Consider the following 21705-nt stretch of genomic DNA (forward strand, 5'->3'; position numbering starts at 1 on the left):
TTGGACATCAACATTAGTTGTGTCATTAGCAAGAGCAACAAATCTGTCACCTTGTTTACTTATAATTGTAGTTGATGGCCTACCCTGGGATCCATGTGCAGGCAACGAGCTGCTTCCACCGTCAATCACGCCTTGACAAGGACTTGTTGGGGTGTACTAGAGCTAGCCACGATGTTAGATAGTTCAGCACTGCCAGTGTCTTTTACGCTCTTAGTTTCCTTCCTCTTCCAGTGTTGGACATACTTCTTCTCACTATTTCCTACATTTTCTTTTGTAATAGTATTGCTCTTTGGTTTCGATTTTGGTAAATGTCTTTCAAAACCAGCCTTGTTATGCCCAAACATTTGACAACCTATGCAAATTAAAGGCTTCCAAGTAAACTCTAGAGGAATAAAAATAACTTTGCTAGTGTTCACTTTTATCTTCAAAGATGACGGGAGATCCTTTTCAGCTGAAATCTCAATGCAAACTCTTGCAAAAGAGAACATTTGTTTCCCTTCTATTGCCTTATCCATAAAAAGAGGTTTACTCATAGTACTAGCAACTAACAAGCAAGCTCAGGCCTTTCTTGTTCCATAGTTGCTTTGGTACATTACAAAACTTAACCCATTTAGGTACATTCCGGATTGAGGCCCGATTGTCTTCGGCTTCTCTTGTCCATGGTCTTATGACAAACAACTTACCTGCAGTGTAGAAAGAACCAACATCAAATACATCTTTTTGGTCTTTGTCAATGTTGAACTTGAAGTAGTAGATATCCCCATCCAAGGCTAGAGTAATACTACACTAACACAGGAAAAATGACCCAGTCAAGACACATGCAACATCAATGTTGCAATGGTGAAAATAAGGGCTAAAAATCTCTTATCTCTCACTCAAAACACTTTTTCTCTTTCCATTATCATCTTAATTTCCATTCTTATTTTGTCATTCTCATCATTTCTTCATAGCAAACCATCCTTTCTATTGATTTTTCATGGTGCAACATTAATGTTGAAGTGATATTTCTTGGTGTAACATTCACGATGCAGTGGTTTTCATAGTACAACATTGGTGTTGCAGTGATATTTCTCGGTACAATATTGACATTGCAGTGGTTTTCATAGTGTAACATTGATGTTACAATGGTACTTCTCGATACAACATTGATGTTGCAGTGATGGTTTTTCATAGTGCAACATTGATGTTGCAGTGCTACATCAATGTGTCGGTCAACTGTGTCAAATTCTCAGTGTCAGTGTAGAATTATTGTCCAAGGCTATATCTAAATCTCCCAAAAGCTTTCATCTTTTCTTCACATTTTCTTTGACTAGTGTAGGGCAGTTTCTTATCAAGAAAAAACCCCACAGCTCTATCTTCCCACTCTTTTGCTCCTTTGAGTATAGATTCTTCAATAACCAATACATCATCGAGAAGGTGGGTTTGATGTAGCATAGATCTTCACTTCCCATAGATGGTGGTGGAGTTTTAAGGAGGGAGCTGTGAACATTTGCCAGCATTCAACATTTCTAACGCACGTGTCACTCGATACTTGAACATTTGCCACCCTGCGGTCTAGCGCCACCATGTGGAACTCTGCTAAGCTCATGTGCTTATTAACATACTCGACTCTAATCCGAAACCTTGGTCCAATTTGGAGTTCATTTCTTCTTTTTTTTTTTTTTTTTTAATTTTTGCGATCGGGTTATTTGCAATTCACGTGTTAGCACTATTCTAAAAATCGGTCTAGGGTAGCCTTGTGGTTGCCCAACCGACTCGCCTAGGCCCAAGGCGTTTAAAAAAATAGATGGACCGATTATGCGGGTCTAGGCAGACTGATTAGGCGGGCTAGCAGACTAAAGGCCTCTAAGCGGTCCATCAGTTTTTTTTTTTTTTTTTGAATAATTAAATATCGAAAATTAAAGACCCGTGTAGGCTTAAGATGATTTGAATGAGTTTAAAAGACTAAAGTCTAATGTAAATTATATGCCACAATAAGAAATGATATGTTTTTATATGAAGTCAATATTCTTCAACTATTACGCATTTTTGTAATAAGTATATTTGTTTATGTTTATTTTTTTAGTTATGGTAAATGATTTTCTTAATTTCTTGTAGTATAGATGTATATTAATATATATATTATAAAATATAGGGTTATATTGAAATACCCCCAGTAGTTGCAATTAGGATAGGATTCCCCCACCACCACCAACAGGAGTCAATAGGAGTCAACCAACAGTTTCCGTCAGTTGACTGGTCAAGGATAATGAATTGTTCTAAATACCCTTTTTCTGTGGAAATTACGAAATTAGCCATTGACACTGTTTAAAGCCCACGACTCAAAGCCCAAAATATAACCATCTCGCACGGAATACAAAAACAATTCCGATAAAGACACGAAACATACCAGAACTTTTCTTCTCTGCCATCTCACATCCTGAAAACATTGACATGGCCATCCTCCTATTTAATTACCATACGCTTACTCCTAATCTTTTCATTTACAACATGATGATATCTGCTTTATCCTTTTCAACGACCCAATCATTTACCATTTACCAATCCATGCTCCAGTTACACATATATCCAGATAAGCACACCCTCCTCTTCCTTCTCAAATCTGCCAAATCACTATCACAAGGGAAGCAAATCCACAATCATGCCATCATTACAGGATTCAAATCCTATGGTTATTTGCAGAACTCCCTCATCAAGATGTATTCAGAGTATGGGCAAATGAATCTCGCACATCAGGTGCTTCAACAGATGGCCCAACAAGATGTTGTTTCATTCAATATCTTGATTTCTGGGTATGCTAGGAAGGGATGTTCTGTAGAAGCTTTACAACTGTTTCATGAAATGGTATTCACAGGCATTGATCCAGATGAGTTTACAATGGTGGGTCTTCTCATGTCTTGTGGGCGGCTGAGTGATAAGCGTCTTGGTAAATCAATACATGCATGGATTGCACGAAGAGAATTATATGGTGCGCAGAATTTGATTTTGCTTAATGCTCTATTGGATATGTATGTCAAATCTGAAGAGCTGGAGCTTGCTCAAAGGATATTTGGCACTTTAAGAGAGAAGGATGTTATTTCCTGGAACACTATAATTTCTGGATACGCCAAGATTGGAGACTTGGAATCTGCGAGCTCTCTTTTTAATGAAATGCCTAAAAAGGATCTTGTTTCTTGGAATTCTCTGATTGCTGGGTATGCACAAAGGAGGAATTGGTCAGCAGTTATGGATTTGTTTAAAGGCATGATTGGTGAGAATGTTAAGCCTGATAAGGTTACAGTTGTTACCTTGGTTTGTGCTGCTGCAGAAGTTGGAGTCTTGTACCAAGGGAGATGAATACATGGATGGTTGGCAAGAGCCCATATAAAGATAGATGCATTTTTGGCGTCTGCACTAGTAGACATGTACTGCAAATGTGGAAGCATTGAAAAGGCTCTCATGATTTTTGATAAAGTTGTGGAAAAAGATGTTGCAGTCTGGACAGCGATGATTGCTGGGTTAGCATTCCATGGTCATGGGCTTTAAACAGTGTCAATGGCTTTGAGTCGTGGGCTTTTAAACAGTGTCAATGGCTAATTTCGTAATTTCTACAGAAAAAGGGTATTTAGGACAATTCATGATCCTTGACCAGTCAACTGACGGAAACTGTTGGTTGACTCTTATTGACTGTCAAGTTGGGGGGGAAATTCTAATTTCAATTATTATGGGGGGGTAATCCTAATTGCAACTACTGGTGGAGGGTATGTCAATATAACCCTAAAATATGTTAGGAAAAAAAACCGTCCAGCGCCTAGCCCGTCTAGACACCGCCTAGAATGCCTAGGCGCTAGGCACTCTCCCACCGCCCGACTACCGCCTAACGTTTTTTAGAACACTGTGTGTTAGGCTGTTAGGGATGGAAATCATAAAACAGGCCTGTCAAACACCTACAGCCTACTATTCATGTAGCGATGAACATCCCGCCCAGCATGACACCAATCCCAACATGGCGACATCTCCTGAGAGCCTAAAGATGCTTTTACTGTGGGAATGCCAGGTACACCCATCTGTTTTTGTGAAATTGAACAAAAACCAAAATATTGATATCGGTGAATATATCGGTGTACCCAAAAACCGATATATATCGGATATATCTATTTTTTTTTTGTGACCCGTCCAAATTAGATAAAATATCGGATATATCGAAAACATAATATCAGAAATATATTGAAAATATCGGATTTATATTAAAAAATAGTCAAAAAGTCAAACGATATATATCATAAATATCAAATATATCAATTATCTCGGCGATATAAAATTTTATATCGGAAATTCCGATATATATCGGGAAAAAAAAGGTTCTATATTCGGTAAATATATATTGGAAATATTAATATCGGTGTACCAAAATACCAATATATACCTGTGATATATCAAATATATCGGCGATATTTTGGTCCATGAAATTGAATATATTTTCATTGTAATCAACCAAATCGAAAAATTATTGGCAAAATCCAGACTACATCGGTGTCAATGAACAACAAAGTTCCAAGTAAATGGATTAGTGAATCAGGAATCATATCAACGTGAGATACACTTCCTACCTTTAAATTTGATCTGAACTTAAACCCCCGACTTGTATTTCAATAAAGAACTGGTCAATGATGCATTTTATTTTTTTGTTTTCCGGTGAGGATACCTTCTATGCAAACTAACCCAGTTAATATTACTTTTAACTCTTGAATACATAGATGGTGACAGGATATTAGTGATGTTTGTATTGGAAACAATACCCAATCATTTAAGTACGTATACCCCTTCCATTAAAATCTCAAGTCTAATGTGTACTAGTTGAGTACTGATACATCATACTTAAATGATGGCCTTAACTGCCCAGGGGTTCAACAATGATGCGCGAAGGGGGTTGGATGATCATGTACCTGACCTACCTGACGATGTCCATTTACCAATGCCAAAGTCAGCTCTACCAGTGGTGATTGTAGCACAGTCGTATCAACATGAGCTAGCAACTCAACAGCCAAAAGAGATGAGCAAGAAACATTTCAAGAGATGATTGAGGATGTAGACAAACTGCAGGTCTTATGACAGGAAAGGGGCTACCTTTCAGAGTAAGAGAGCTGTCGAGTGGCGCACAATTGGAGAAAAACAAAATATCAAACATGACTCTGAAAATGGAATGTGTGGAACAAAATTGGAAGTTTAAAATGAAACAAAACTTCCTTCTAGGTGAAAGATTTGCTTGCACAACTAAAATGAAATCAGACAATCTTTCTACAAAGCATTATTTGGGGACATTGTTCAGATAGTATTTTGGATTGTCCAAAAAGGTAAATTTTAGCTCATTCCTCCTCCAAAAGGTTTGTTCAAAGGCCATAGCATAGAATCTCTCTCCCTAGAGAGAGGATAGGCACAAAATATGCACAAACTAAAAGAAAGCAGATACAGAAATACAAGTCCTTAAACTTGATACTAAAACAAAAACTGCTGCTGCTGCCCCTTTTAAACGAGACTAGCAGACCACGTGGAGTTTATCTTATTGATGGATTCATGAAAAAAAATGTTCCCGCTCAATGTCTAGAAAGACAAATAAAAAAAACAAAGATAATATAAAAAGACAAAAAGCACTAAAGATTGCTCTTCCTACATGTTGAACACATTGGTTTTCTGTTCTATATTCCTATCAGTATTGGATAGTACTCGTAACATAGCTCACCTCACACTGCAAAAGTTGTTCTAATTACCGCCGTCCACCAGTTTTTCTAACAGGAGCTGAGTCCTCGTCATCTGACTGGATGTCACCATATTGCCACATCTTCAGCCTCTCACGCTTTGCTTTGGCCTGGAATTCTTCCAATTGGTCAAGAGCCATCTGTCTTTCCTTGGTGTCCCACCTCTTCTTCCTTTCTAGCCTGGCAAGACCTTCCTGAAGGTAGTGTTGTGGAAATTATTCAGTTAGATGACGGGACAACCATAAAGGGAGTGCTTGAGATAGACCAAATAAATGGTTACAAAATTGCAGTAGTCACTATCCCTTCACATTGACCAATAGGTAAATCTTTTGAACGAGAAAAAGGTTAAATCATGAACAGTTTGTCGTTCAAAAAAAGACAATGAAAAGATAATTCCCTTGTCAAAAATTACATCCATTTCGCTACTCCGTACATGAAAATTTCATTGAACTTGGAATCTTGCAAATAATACCCATACATATTTTAATGGAAATGCAACACATTTAAACGTCACTTTTATGTGCAAGGAGAGAACCACTGAGATTTTGTGGAGAAAAATAAGTGCCACTTATGTAATTGTTCTACATTTATTTCCCTGGAGTAAAACTCTCACGATAAAGATCTCTACTCCTAATCACAAAATCACTGAAGAAACCTTTTTCCATTCTTTCCTATCTTTGCCAATTGAACATTACATACAGGCCCAGATGCTTTTAAAGAGAATAATGTGCGTTTCATGTTCATATAAATATTGCTATGTATATATTTTTTTAGTCTTTGGTACATAGGACAAGAAATTTTAAGTAATGCTTCGCAAGGCACAAAATGTTAAAATCTACAGCTATATCGACCCCCCTGATTTCCAATATACTGGAAAATACCTGTCTAATACTTTCACATCAAGGCAAAAATAGACAAGGGGGTAAAAATAGGTGCATATATCGGAAATATTGATACTGGTTGCCTGATAAGTATATGTAGGATTCGATATATTGGGATGTCTTCAGCAACGATGTTTTGAACATCAGGTCATATTGTTTTCTAAAGAGCATCTTTGTCTAGTAGACACTTAAGACAAAAGCAAAAACAAAAAGAAAAGAAAAAGGAAAAGGAAAATGAAAAGTGGAAGCAGCAAAAGTTTCTGTGACGAAGGCATTAGCAAAAGATGTTGAGCAAGGAAAACAAAGGCTAGTTAAGTAGGAAAGTCCAACCTCTAGCATGGCTGCGTTGATACTGGAACCAGCTTCCACATCAACCAGAGTTACGATAAGAACAGTCCCAGTTCCCTGCCCTTTTGCTTTTCCTCCGGAGAGATCCCTCTCTTCAATCATAACCCTAAGTTCTTTAGAACTATTCAAAGTGCATGCACTTAGATATTCTGCTGCTTCTTCACCAAAATCTTCCTCTAGGCTGGGAACCTTAATGTAAGCAAGGCTGCACAACTGAGCAAGACCAGGTGCGGAAGATACAGATGGATCAAGAGGCCGTAACTGACTGTACGTAACATCTTCTTGGTTCCCATAGTCAACGTAAAAGACTTCAAATAAGTCTTTTGGTGACTCCACAGCTCCTCTTGGTGTATTTACAATCTATACACATTAAGGTTATATGTTATCAGAACAAATAAAGAATAATATGTAACCATGAAGAAATGCTACATCATGTATGTTGGAAAAAACTACCCATAAAAATTACAAAAATAAAATGATTTTACAGTTAATTGTAAACAGATGTCAAAGAAAAGGATTAAATAATTATATTGAAGCAACTGAAAATCAAATCAAATAAAAAAGTGTGGCTTGTGCTCCGTACATTTTGGTTAAAATCTCAAGTCAGTTGGTAGTCTTGGTACTATAGGGTAGGCAAGCCTCTTTTTATTGTAAACTGATATACTAACTGGCCATTGCCATAGCAACAATATGCAGCCCCATCAACATGACATGTCAAAAGTTGGACTAAGAAGGTAGAGGATCCACCATGATTAGTGCCATCCACCATGTATAGGGTCTTGCTTTCTCAATAAGCTTGGACCAATTTAGAATATTTATTAATTAATGAAATGATAAAAATAACTTGCGATCCCACTGAAATCCAAAGGCAAGCCTGCAAGAACTCCTGTGCAAATTAGGAGCCCAAGTGATTGTACTGCATTGCAATCTAACTTTTCAGCTGACAGTATTATTCATATGCAGAATGTAAGGAATAGAAAATGTTGTCTTGTTATCCAAAAAAAAACAAAAGAAAAGAAAATGTTCCTTCTATGATTATCAGTCTGGACCAAAACACGAAATTCCAATTGAAATGGCAGGAAAGCCACGATAACAAATTAAATCTTTTGGCGTGGACTCATTTTATTAAGAATTGGGATTTTTTTTTATCCGGAAAACAACTAAGAAGTCAATTTTCATTAACATATGGCACCACATTAGTGGATGCAAATTAAAAAAAAAATACTACATTTCCCTTGCCGTCTTTGTTGTTTAAGCTGTCAAAAAGAATAAAAAGAACTCTAATTCTGCAGTTGATGTGGGAACTGAAATGTGCTTTCTTACCATTGCTCGGTTCCAGGAATTATCTGCACTGAATTGGGCAAGGACAATATCACCCTTCTTGGGATTAAAAGCACCAATGACGGGGGCATCTTGCAGATTAAGTGAAGCGAGCTGCTGCTGGATGGAAGCCACTTTCTGGTCCCCAACTGTTTGGACATAGAACTTACCGCTTCCAAGAACTTCTGTAACTACAACCTGGATGAGAAAATTCAGACATGTTAATTACTCTAATAGAAAAAACGCAAAAAAATTATAAATAATGTACTGTTTTTACTAGGCACCTTGAGAACTTCCTTCTGTCTGCTTTCAGCAGCTGGACCATTGACTACTTCCTGCCCTTCAACATAGTTCTCCCATATCTGCAAAAAATAAAGATCACTCATAGGAGATGGAACTCAGTTCAATGCAAAATCAAATAAAGCTGCCAAATGCATTTACTGCGTGACCTAAGTCACTTTAGAACCAAATTTCTGGTTAACAATGCCAATTAACTATACAGTTAATATGAAGTCATTAACATACAATTACATATCAGAGAAAGTTGGGTTATGTTTTTCTTGCTTGCATAGGTAACTGTATTTTCTGTTTTAGAAATAAAAAAACAAATAAATAAACAAATCACCCGAATAAAATTTCTTCTTTTTAGAGAATATCAAGAATCCCCAACAGATCTGAATCTGGATCAGTCAAGCAATTCTATTGAAGCTTCAAAGGTTTATTTCCAAGCTTTATTGAAGAACAATATACTTGCATACTTTGCTTTTAAAGAAAATAAAGAATCTTTTATCTTACAAAGTAGTTCAAGAAATTAAGTTTATCAGCGTCTTGGACCTAAGTATAGTGTTCAACATGTTCAATCACTGAACAATAACTTCAACTGATGCCACATAACGAAATCAATTTCTTCAATCACTTGAAAGCCATAAAAGTGTTTTTGTGTGAACATTTTCGTTGGGAAAATTGGCCAATTTCTCTCCTAATTTTATCAGTTGAAACAAAGAAGAGGAAGCTCACTTCAGATAATTTATTCTTCATTGTTTGATTCCCGAAAACATAAAATTCAGGCAAGTGTTTAGTCATTGAGTTCCTTAAAAAAGTTGTATTGCAAAATAGTCCCTATTTGGTCTTCTCTGATTGGCTGGACAGCTGGACACACAAAGTTGTGGACAGTAAAAGCCAGCTCCACCGCATAACCTATTTTAGGATGCAATTCCCTTATCAAAAACTTGGTGATAGTCTGCCTAACCCTGGCTAGCCATTTGGATGAATACAAAACAGCCCTTGCACAAAATAAACTAGTAAAGAAAAGGAGCAGACTACTGCAAGGAGGATTCAAGGCCAGATTCTAATGTAAACAGTTTAAGTACCTTTAATTTTTTTCGTTTTGCGGATTGCTCTGCCAGAGCAAGAAGGTGAGCATCAGCTATTCTGTCGGCACCAAAGGCGGTTTGAAGCTTTGCTAATCCAGCTTCAAGAAGAGTTACAGCCACGTTAGTCTTTGGATCCCACATGGATCCCAAGTAGGTTCCAGTTCTATCAACAGTTTCTACTTCAACCTGTTCAGGAAAGGGGAAAAAGTTACACAACAAGGAGAGCAAATTCGAAATCTACATAAGTAGAGGGTAAGTCGTACCTCAACGTCCCTCTGTAGTATCTTCCTTCTCATAAAAGCAATTGCTTCATCTGAATAAGGTTCGCCACGGCCAGGGCATCTAACGCCAGAGAAGGAGAAAGCAACGGTACAAGTTTCCTTGGGAATCAACAATTTAAACCGATGGCCACTGAGGACATATTCCACAATAGCAGGAAGTCTCCTACTCCGTTGCAAGAAGGGTAAGAAATCTTTGGTTTTCTTTGATGATGCCTAAGAATTACAGATTGTACCAAAACATGGTGAGCATAGTGAGCCTGATCTTATTGTAAATAGAAACACTCCACCAAAAGACATACATACCGTTAACAAATCTGTTATGTGCATTACTGGAGGATCCTTTGCCGAATGGATCCCTTTCTTCCCAGCAGTCGCGCGAGATTCGGCAGCTAGGAGGGCATCATAATAGTTTGAACGTTCCTCAAAATCCCGGTGCCTGATGACAGTCCCAAAGCCACGAGAAACCACCAGCTCAGCAATGTTTCCACTTGGTGTTTGGATGCTTGATGCAGATGGAGCAGGAGTTGATTCATCAGCCTCAACTTTGGATGGAGAGACCAAGAAGACGGATCCAAAGTCCATAACTCTAGAATCAGCTAATCCAGGTACAGGTACAGGTACAGGTCCATCACCCATGCTGACTTTTCTAGAATATTCCATTGAAACGTTTACCTGAAATATGCAAATCAATATGAAAGAAAGTAAAAAAAAGCATGTACACCGAAACTAAAACAGTTAATAGTGGAATTTTAGATGGAGAAAATAGTAGCATACCTGGCGGCCTATAAGGCGTGTCCGCAGGAACTCCCTTGCTTCACGAGCATAAGGAGCAGGCTTTTCATCTCTACGAGGATTACCCATCTTGGGAGACCTTATACTCGAGAGATTCACTCGCCGTTCTGCTAATGGACTACCATATGGGACAGCATCATCAGCAACAATGATGCAGTCTCCACTTACAACTTCCACCACCTGGAAACCAAAAGATATAAACAGCGACAAGAAGTATAAGCAGTAATATAGGATGCACATACGTCTTGTTAAAGGCAATACTTGAAAAATTCACTTGCCTTTCCAGTGAAGTTTTGGTCGTGAATTGCTTTAGAATTTGTGGTGGGTGGAACATAGTTTGTCCAATATTTTAGCCGGTCCTTCTTTGCTTGAAGTTCAGCGGTCTTTAGCTTCCGTCTTGCCTCCTCTTCCATCATATTTGCACTCCAATCCAAGTATTTAGCCAGCCCCTACATGTTGAGTAATAGGCTGGTCAGGATAGTATGCAGAAAATTATGTGGGATACTTGGTTACAATGTGTCATCAACCAAGTAAGTGTAGAAAAATACTATTGTGAGTTGTGACATTCCTTGAAGCTTGGGAAAGATAAAAAGCTGTTGGCAAGAAATTCCACAACTTTGTTGCAATTTTATAGCTTACTGGTATCTGTTCAGAGTCAACACAGTAGCAACCATGACAACGACTATCATCAATTCTTAATGTTCTCTTCTCTTCTCTCTTTTTTTTTTATATATAATTGGAGTTCTCAAAATAAATAAAATTCATTAACACATTTGAAAGCAGATATGTTACCGATTTCTTTTTCCAGTAAAGATAGTTTATTACTATCAGGGGAAAACACTGAACATGCCCAGCATAAGTAAATACATACATTTTGAACAAGCTCCAACGCGAGGTCCTTTGCTGAATCACCTTCTGGATAATATACTGAACCAACCAGATTGCTAAACTTGTCCACTCCTTCCAGAACAATACGAACCTGGAAGTTGCAACAAGATGTTAGAGCATCTGCAGTAGAAAAGGGAAAGAGTTATCTGATTGAGGAATCCACTCACATCTCTATGTAATACGCGGATCTCCGAGAAGTGTTTAGCTTCTCTTCCAAATGGATCAGGGGAAACTTCAGTAGAAGATGCAGCAGACGCAGCGAGTCTCTGCGCTGATGTTAGTGGCGGTCGAGGCTCAGCAGATGCTTCTCCATTTGGTTCATCGGTGCTTACTTCGGGTTCGATAACAGTTTCTACAGCACCCCTTCTTCCCATGGATGGAGCCTATGTCAACAGTAGATGAGATACACAAAGGAAGTAAATCACACCAAAATGAAATATTGATAGGAGGTACAAATTACTTCCAGGTTTCCCATATAATAGACTAATCAATTCTTTTTCTTGTTCTTGTTCTTTTGACCACTAATCAAATACCTAATTAAACATTAATATTTTTACCTGAATTCCAGCAACAAAAACTTGAACAAATTGAAACTCCGGGAGCAGGTAGACTCGAACAGTACTTCCATCTCGAATCTGCTCAACAATTGCTAGCATAGGCTTGCCCTTGTTCGCAGCTAACAGGCCCATTGCATCCAAGTTACTAGGATCTCCGATGGCAGATGGGGGCAAGTCCCTAATAGCTGCCTCGGAAGCACCAGGTACCTTTTTTGAAACAACAACACATTAAGTTTGCCACACAGGATATGAAACGCCAGTAGGTTCCTTAAAATTTGAAAACCTAACGTCCCAAATTCGGCATATATGACTATATATTTGTCATATCAGCGTGGCAGCAAGTAGAAGAATAACACCAACGTCAGCTAAATTTTAAATGCATTACTAAGCAGGATGACAAGAGGACGTGTGCTCACCTTGCTCCAACGCCCTAAACCCTGTTGCTTAGCTTGCTCTTCAAGACGCTGAAGCTCAGCCAAGAAAGGGCTTACTTCTCCTTTCTGTTGGCCCTGCTCCCTAACCTGCAAGCGTGAGATTCATTTAGTGCACTACACAGAATATCATCCTTACATATCATCAATTTGAAGAAAATTGAGTTTTCAAAAATCATCATATCAGCTAAAAATAAACATCGGTAGTACCTTTGCCCAGCCTCCTGAGACAACAAGCAAAGCAACATTTTTATCACCAAGGAAAACAGAACCAAATTCCCGACCAATGGAGGGTACAGTATAATCTACTCTGAATGTGACCTCCTGTAATAATTAATCAACATAACACATATACGGTTAGATGTTTATCCTTTTCAAGAAATTAACATAATAAATTCATGGGCAAAAGAATTAGCACCTTTCCTATGCAAAGTTTTCTTAAATACTCTCTGCTTTCCCAAGCAAATGGTTCGTCAATACCACCTCTCCGGGCCTACAAATGAGGAAATTATTGGGCAATATGAAAGCACAGCAGTATCAAGTAGATATTTAAAAAATAAGATGGAAAAAAAGGGGGATATATACCAATCGTGGAGCGACTAGAGAGGAAAGGGTGATGGTCTTTTCGGGTGGGATTTCAGCCTTGGTGACAGCCATGATAACCAAGCAATCCCCAGAAGGCACAGACTTGACCTTCCCCCTCAACCATCCTGATGCAGCAGTAGCCGACGCCATCCTTGAACAACAACAAGAAGAATAGTTTCAACAGAATCTACACAAGAGCCAAAATCAATTTATTCATAAAAAGGAATGAAGAAATGCATGCATGACAGATCAGATCTCAAACATGTATTGTATTGGCCATAAAGTTATTATTTTTTGCTAATGATGGATTCAGATATTAGATTGCAGATAAAAAAAATTCAGATCTCAAAAACGACGAAGAAAAGAAATCGACATCAATCATAAATAAACGGATCTGAATATTATTACTTATTATTATTAGGGTGGAGCTAAAAAGAGATCTGAAAACGAAAGACTTATTACTACTACTACTCACCTCGATCAATCCGAATTTTGGATCGAGAGCAGAGGTCCGACTTATTTATTTATAATAATAATAATAATAATGAATGGTAAAATATTTTTTCGAGAGAGAGAGAAAGGCCCAGGAATCAGATTTATACTAAAATTGGTATGTATGTATGACTGTATGAGTCAGAGATATAAATCAGAGTGCTGCTGTGGCAGACCCAGACACGGAGGTTCTTTGTTTTTTTTTATTATTTCGCAATAATAATAACTGTAAAGGAAGAAACCGGTTTTGGTAACGCTGAATGACAACTTTGACAAGATATCCCTCCTATTTACGGCATTTTACTTTTGTCATTACCAAAGTCCCAAACCCCTTTTTGCGATCATGCGTGCGTTGGACCTGCTTAATGTAGCCGTCCTTGCCTCTTTTGTGGCGTACGTAATTAATTATTAATTATATTATTATTGTTGCCCTCTAACTGTGGCCTCATTCCAGACTCTCTCACTTATGCTGCCACTATCAGCCAACTACAGTACCAGACTACTACGACTACTACCAGTACCGAAATCAATCAATCACGCCCATAGGAATGAATTACTCTTAGTAGAAAGATAGATAGATTCTCTTTAAACAGTCGAGTTTTTGACTCCCCACTTGCGGACATTACTATGTCAACCACCACTTTGTTTTCTTTCTTTCTCACTTGACCACTTCCACGCATACTTTCGGCCTTCATTCCCATTCCGAATGAATATATCTTACTAGCCCACTCTAGCAGATCACATCTGCTATATATCCCCAGTAGTTGAATAACTTAGGGTTTAACTATTTACGCACTTGGCATTATGTATGTATAAACATTTTCTTAATATATACGCTAGTTTACTAGTTTAGTAGTTAGCACCATAGTTCCTGATTCTGAATGAAACTTCAGAATTCCATATGAAATTTCGATTTTTCAAAAAAATGAAATTCCAAATATAAAGACGAAATTTCAAATGTGATAGGGTCGAAATTTAATAAATTTCGGTTTTTGAATTTGTCGGAATTCCGAACTATGCTTAGCACTGTGACAATACTCAAATGTGTGGTTTTTGTTTTTTTAAACTGTTTTTGTTTGTTTTTTTTTAAGTCACCACGACTTGATCCCATAACCAACTTGTCAATATTCAACCACAAATGTGTAGTCATCATCAACAGACTGACCAGTAAGTATTATAATCCTACGTGATATAATTAATGCTTCACTATCTATACTTACATATTTTTCGATGGTATTACTTGATGATTAATTTCCTATATCTTAAAACAATAAGATCAACATGCACTACCAACTCAGTGGTATGTGATCAAAAAATTACTCAATCATGATTTCATAGCAATTTCTTCCATGTGAATAAAGAGATTTGTGTAGTTTCCTTATTTAAATGTTTATACAAGTGTGGATTTAATGTGATCTTACACAATGTGGATGTCTTCCTTGAATATACCCTAAATATAACTCATGCAGTTTCGAGTCTATACTGATGTACAAAAAGAACAAACAAAATGGGATACAATTGGTGATATATTAAGCCAGTTGAAAGTGGTATTTTTTTGAAAGGGTTAACCAGTATTACTACACTACTAGACGAGCCAATTAGGATTTTCCCCCCACTAGATGGGAAATTAGGGTCTCCCCCCCAAATAAGAATGATGAAACTAAAGATGAGAAAATGAAGACTGAATTGAGCTAGAAACACAATTTTATTAAGGAGTAATAATGGCGGTTACAATTTCCTTACTCTCTCTCTCTCTCCTCTCGTTCTTTACAAATGATTTTGTATAATGAATCGGAATCCTTCAATCTTTCTCCTTCCAGTCTTTTTATACTACTACTAGAATAGTTTTGACCAATCAAATATTGCTGCATGTCCCTCCTCATCTTCTTCTTTCCTTTTCCTGCTTAAACCTGCAACATACAAACTATAATGCGAAATATCGATAATGATGTCGATATTTCTTATTAACCATGATATTTGGGTTGGAATATCGGGTTGACGATATTTGCCCACGACATCGCCCCCTCTCGAAACTTTCAAATTTCAACCACGAAAAATTTGAATGCCTCGAGAATCAAGCAAAAATGAAAAATTTCAAAATTTCAAAATTCAAAAAATCAAGCGGTTACATCTAGAAAACTGAGCAATTATCACGAAATATCCACTATAAAAAATTTTCATTGCTTTCTCTCTCTTCACTTTTTCCCAAAAAATTTGATACACTCCAAACCCCACCACCATTAACAACCTGAAAAGCTTCAAATCGGCTCTTTTCACCGTCTCAATCATCAAAACTTTATGCAAATTTGTCAGATTAGTTAACATAAACATTAAAAAAAATATATATTTTTCGCAATAAACTTTTCGTTGTCTTTAATTTTATGACTAAAACCCCCCTGTTTTTCCTTTATATATTACGAATCTAGGGTTTGGATTTTGAACTTGAATGTGTTATTTGTGTGTCCCTATACTAACTAGACCTTGAATTATAATCTTTGACAGTATGGCTAGGAGAAAAACCTGTGTTAACTTTATAGGTACTCTCTCGAAACAATCCCGGCTTCGACGTCAAGAACGTATGCGTTTGAGACACAATTCTTCACCTCGAACCCAGACATTATCCTCTCGAGACTTCGATACGTGCTTAGTAAATAATATATTATATATTTATACTAGATACATCGATAGTAGTTCAGATAGAGGATATACTTCTAATAAAAAATTTATTATTTCTAGTGATACCACCATGTCGAAGCTAAAGTGTTGAATCTGCGAACTTCGAATCAACTTCGTCCTCTTGACTTCTTCATCTCTAAGAACCGAGACCGATGAAACAAAGACATGGCATCCCTCGATATCCGGGCTGATGGCTTACCCTGCCATCCCTTCGAAACTGTGGACTCGGATACCGATCAGGAAATTATTGACGATCATTGCATGTGGAGTGGTGGTCTGGATCCTTGTTTTCTAAAAAGACCCAACTTACATATAGTTAGAGCTGCCTACCAAATACCGGACTCTATCCAACTTTGACACTATGGTGGAAGTAAAAAAGGAACTCAATGTCAAAGTGGCGAACTCAAAACCACCATTATCACTGTTGGGCAACTGGCTGTCGGCTTGCGTCTTCCCTTATCTACACTTGATCAAGAAGTATTGAACTATCTGGCCATTTCACCTGGCCAAGGCACAGGCAATTTCTGGAGATTGTTGTATATTTGTAACTTCTATAACTCTCATCTTGAATCCGATGTTCGGTCCTCGAAAAGAATTCGTCTCCTCGATATCCAAAAATATTATTCCTTTCTTGAACATATCGAGAAAAATAAACATGGTATCAAAGAGCCCAGTGGTTATTTTTATCCTAAAAAACGAATGCACCGTGCTAGCATTATAAGGGAAAATCGAGATAGTGATTTTAGATGGTTATTATACCCTATCATTGTATCTGGGCAGTGGGAGTCATCTGAACCGATAGAAATTCCATCCTTGGTGCATCCTATTTTTAACCTTAATGGTACGTTATCTTTCGACATCCCCTACCTCTTTTATCTCGAGCCTTTTATCTGACTGGTCTATTATTGAGAGCTTGTTTCAGTTCCTAAACTAGCCTCGCTGAAAAGTCTTGGGGAATCCACTAGAGTAACAGATCTTCTAAAAGGCAACGATAAGGAAATCAATACTCGAACTGGCGCTGATAAGTATGGCAATCCAAAATTGACTATCGAGCTTCCAGATATTGCTAACTATATCGCTCCTTTATACTTCTTAAAAACTACCGTTCTTCAAGGTCAAGATTCCCTACCTTCTAAATCTAATATGCCATGCGACACTATTCAATGTCCTTTACAACCTTGTTCTTCTGAACAAATGTTCAGATCAAACTTCGATTCTATTGAATTACCAACTAATACTCCTCGCTGTTATTTTGAATATGTTGTTAATGGTTTTAAAATAATTGAAGATCTTTTTCCTCAAATCAAACAAGAGATTCCTGATTTCTATAATTATCCTCTTTTGAACGATGTATTTGATCAGCATTGCTTATGTTTCACAGATATGGCATCTCGTATTTCTCATGCTCCAGTCAAAACTTTGAAGATGCTCAACAAATTTATGAGCAAGAAAAAACCAACAGATGGTAACTTGTCCCAAGCTCCTACTTCTTCTTGAGATCAGAATGTCGACCTTGTACATCATTCGAGAAAAAGGAAAGAACCTTGCCAAACTACAACACCACCAGCCTCGAGACCAAGCAAACCTACCAAAAGTACCGACATTGCATCTGCCACTATACCCTCCAAGCCTTCAACCGTTCCATCCACCACAAAGACTATTGCTTCTGACTCCTCTTCGTCCACTGGTGACTTTGAGGTTAAACTTGTTCTTCAAAACCTCTGTCAAAAAAACTGTTTCTCTGTTATCTGAACCTGCTGCACTTGGTCTCGGAGAAGCTCTTGTGTTGAATACTATCCTTCCTCAAGATAGGCGAGCAATGACCGAAATCACCACCGAAGAAAGATTCCAACACTTATGCACTTCTCTTGAAAAAGTAAGTGTTTATCCCTCCCTTTACTCTTATCCTTATTTATCTATCACCTTATCTTTACACCATATCTTTTCATTTGCAGGCTAAAATTGCTGTTGTAGGGCAATTTGAGAGTGATATGGCTAGTTGTCGTCGCTATAGGGAAGAAATTCAACAGTTGAAAAAGGATAAAGATACTCTTGAACGTTCTCTTGTGAAAGAAAAAGGTCATGCTGTCGAAATAAAGAAATATTTTGATGAACACAAGGAGCTGCATCAGAAACTTAACACCTCTTTCCAAGAGATGGAAAAAGAACTTGCTCAGACCAAAATTTCCCTCGCTACTGAAAAATCTGAACAGGCAACTGAAAAGAATAACTTGGACACTGAACTGGAGAAAGCTCATTCCACGATGGTGACTATCTTTGCCTAGATGGAGTATTGTGTGGAGACCATGAAAAGTTTCGGGCAATTTCTTCCTGGCTGATGTCATTAAAGAGAAAGGTTTGGATTTCGATAACGAGTTTAAACGCCCTCGACATTGGTGCGCGCAAGATCGATCGATCTTTGTGGATTCTACCTCTCTTGCCCATACTGCTGCCGAGACTGAAGTAACTACTCCACCTTTTAATCCTGACTCTCTCATCAGTACTCCTAGCGCTTTGGATGACCCAGAACTTTGAGTTGGTCTTGACATTCTTCTTGAGTCAAAAAAACTTGGTCCAAAACCCAACGAGATCTTCACCCCACTTTAGTTTCCTTGTCTCCATATTTTTGAGATTGTAATATTGATACAATGATTTGTTTGTCCTTTGTCACTGATCTTGATGATGAATTTTGAATGTTGATGTTGGCTTAAACCTGCTTTTGTAACTTTTTAACATTCCTTTTGATATGTGGAAAATATACCATTTTGCTCTCTATAGACTCATCTTGTATGCAACACTTACGATGTTTATCATACTTAAACAGGCCAATAAACTCATCTTCTATACCCTTCTTAAACTAATATCGATACTTATCATATACTTAAATTTTAAAACGAGTTTCGATACCACTCCCACTAAAAGTAGTATCGATACTTATCATATATTTAGATTTTAAAACGAGTTTCGATACCACTCCCACTAAAAGTAGTATCGATACGTATCATACACTTAAATTTCAAAACGAGTTTCGATACCACTCCCACTAAAAGTAGTATCGATACTTATCATATACTTAAATTTCAAAACGATTTTCGATACCACTCCCACTGAAAGTAGTATCGATACTTATCATATACTTAAATTTCAAAACGAGTTTCGATACCACTCCCACTGAAAGTAGTATCGATACTTATCATAAAACGAGTTTCGATACCACTCCCACTAAAAGTAGTATCGATACTTATCATATACTTAAATTTTAAAACGAGTTTCGATACCACTCCCACTGAAAGTAGTATCGATATTTATCATAAAACGAGTTTCGATACCACTCCCACTGAAAGTAGTATCGATACTTATCATATACTTAAATTTCAAAATGAGTTTCGATACCACTCCCACTGAAAGTAGTATCGATACTTATCATATACTTAAATTTCAAAACGAGTTTCGATACCATTCCTACTAAAAGTAGTATCAATACTTAATACATAATATTTTATTATTCTTTGCCATGCATTTAATATAGCCAATAAATATTCTGTGGACCCACAACGTACAGGCGCAAAAACCAATACTGATTGTACTAAACCATGTTATTAAAACCTACGCAAACATCCTTCAAACCTCTGACTGCCCCGCGCACATTCACAGAAGACAACAGCTTTTTCGTACCTCTTCCTCGTTTCCATGCTCACCTACCATTAGTACTTCTCTTTTTCATGCCCTCGCATTGCTACCAAGAATATGATTTTATTGATCTAATATCGAGATGAGGATCTTCAGATCATAAGGATTATTTGACCCGAACTTGACATTTCTGCCAAGAACTGGATTTTATTGACCTGAACTAGCATTTCTGCCATGAACATGATTTTATTGACCTGGTATCGAGATGAAGATCTACAGATCACCAGGATTCTTTGACCCGAACTTGACATTTATGCCAAGAACTGGATTTTATTGACCTGAACTCGCATTTCTGCCAAGAACAGGATTTTATTGACCTGGTATCGAGATGAGGATCTACAGATCACCAAGATTTTTCTTGACCTATTCTCAATCATATAATTCTAGAGATATAAATATTTGTTATACACGTATCAACATTGATTTCGAGAATGATAATATCTTTATTGATCGTATGGATTTGATAACAAAAATGTACATCATGATACTGGAAATATTCTTTATTGATAAAATGCTTTCAAATTGCTTACATTTTGAGGCTTTGGAAATGTTACACCTTCAGCCGTTATTAAGTAGTAAGCTCCATTGATCCTGACGTTGTGAATGATGTAAGGCCCATCCCAGTTTGCTGCTAGTTTACCAGCCCCTTTTTCTTTAGTAGCTTGAGTAACCACTTTCAGGACCAAATCTCCTGCCTGAAAATGCCTTTCTCTTACTTTCTTATTGAAAGCTTTTCTAAGTTGCCTATGATAGGTGTCGAGCTTTAGCCTTGCTTGATCCCTTGTTTCCTCAAGATTAAGAACTTCTGAAGCCATTCTCTCATTATTCTGACCATTCTTTATCATCTTTGCTCTGGATGTCGATACCACCATTTCTGATGGAGTTACTGCCTCCATACCATAAGCCAAAGTAAAAGGTGATTCACCCGTGGCTGTTCGAGGTGTTGTTTTATAAGCCCATAAAACACTATTTAGCTCATCTACCCAAAGACTCTTCTTGTCTTCTAATTTTTTCTTGATATTATCCATAATGGCCTTATTTGTTGCCTCTGCCTGCCCGTTACCTTGAGCATAATATGGCACAGATGTGAAGTGTTTAACCTTGTAAGATTCCAAGAAAACTTTCACTTTTCCTCCTTCAAACTGTGGACTATTATCTGATATAATAGCATAAGGCAACCCATATCGACATATGACTCATTCAAAAAGGAAATTTATGGCATCCTTTTCTTTGATATGTTGTAGAGCTATGGCTTCTACCCATTTTGTAAAATAATCTATGACTGCCAATATGAACCTTCTTTTGGCCCTCCCTAGTGTAAGCAGACCAACAATATCCATACCCCATAGAGCAAAAGGCCATGGGTTTGAAACACAATGTAACTCTTCAGCTGGGACATGTATGGCCTTCCCATGAATTTGGCATTGCACACACTTTTTTGCATATCAAAGACAATCCCTTCACATTGGTTTCCACATTCACCTTCATGAAATTCTGCAATGATTAGCTGAGCTTCCTTAGTCGATATGCATTTTAAATGTGGACGTCCAGGATTATTTCGATACAATTCATTATCAATCAATACATATCTTTGGGCACCCGACTTGATTCTTTTGACCTCATTTTTATCCTCCACTACTTTCCCATTAGCCAAAT

General features: G+C 37.4%; 1 protein-coding gene and 1 pseudogene across 4 annotated transcripts; one reads left to right on the forward strand and one right to left on the reverse strand.

Annotated features, from left to right (window-relative positions):
• The first annotated feature begins 2139 nt into the window (after positions 1-2139).
• On the forward strand, positions 2140-3660 carry LOC147496156 (pentatricopeptide repeat-containing protein At3g04750, mitochondrial pseudogene; annotated as a pseudogene). Its single transcript, XR_015194493.1, has one exon. The product of XR_015194493.1 is annotated as a pentatricopeptide repeat-containing protein At3g04750, mitochondrial pseudogene (transcript).
• Positions 3661-4757: 1097 nt separating this feature from the next.
• On the reverse strand, positions 4758-13901 carry LOC147496157 (ribonuclease TUDOR 1-like). 3 transcript variants are annotated; one of them, XM_086559146.1, is made up of 18 exons: positions 13667-13862; positions 13192-13378; positions 13025-13099; positions 12817-12930; positions 12592-12696; positions 12176-12382; positions 11786-12001; positions 11602-11709; positions 11009-11179; positions 10713-10910; positions 10242-10610; positions 9921-10151; positions 9655-9843; positions 8569-8646; positions 8288-8482; positions 6947-7324; positions 5720-5929; positions 4758-5123 (listed from the first exon to the last, which is right to left on the reverse strand). In XM_086559146.1, the coding sequence occupies exons 2-17, from the start codon at positions 13339-13341 to the stop codon at positions 5744-5746; spliced, it is 2970 nt and encodes a 989-aa protein (XP_086415272.1). In that variant the 5' UTR covers positions 13342-13378; positions 13667-13862; the 3' UTR covers positions 4758-5123; positions 5720-5743. The 3 variants fall into 3 exon arrangements, with proteins under 3 accessions (XP_086415272.1, XP_086415271.1, XP_086415270.1); XM_086559145.1 differs by lacking the exon at positions 4758-5123 and having other exon boundaries at positions 5477-5929; positions 13192-13342; positions 13667-13901; XM_086559144.1 differs by lacking the exon at positions 4758-5123 and having other exon boundaries at positions 5477-5929; positions 13667-13901.
• Positions 13902-21705: the final 7804 nt, after the last annotated feature.

Source organism: Coptis chinensis, chromosome 5, assembly GCF_015680905.1.
Source record: "Coptis chinensis isolate HL-2020 chromosome 5, ASM1568090v1, whole genome shotgun sequence".
NCBI lineage: Eukaryota > Viridiplantae > Streptophyta > Magnoliopsida > Ranunculales > Ranunculaceae > Coptis > Coptis chinensis.

Excerpts from the sequence above, each read along its gene's own strand:
- LOC147496157 (XM_086559146.1), bottom strand. The coding sequence starts at position 13,341 with ATGGCGTCGGCTACTGCTGCATCAGGATGGTTGAGGGGGAAGGTCAAG. Across the intron at positions 11,180-11,601 it reads CGTTGGAGCTTGTTCAAAAT|GGGCTGGCTAAATACTTGGA; the intron begins GTATGTATTTAC and ends CTCAACATGTAG. Across the intron at positions 10,611-10,712 it reads CACGCCTTATAGGCCGCCAG|GTAAACGTTTCAATGGAATA; the intron begins GTATGCTACTAT and ends TGCATATTTCAG.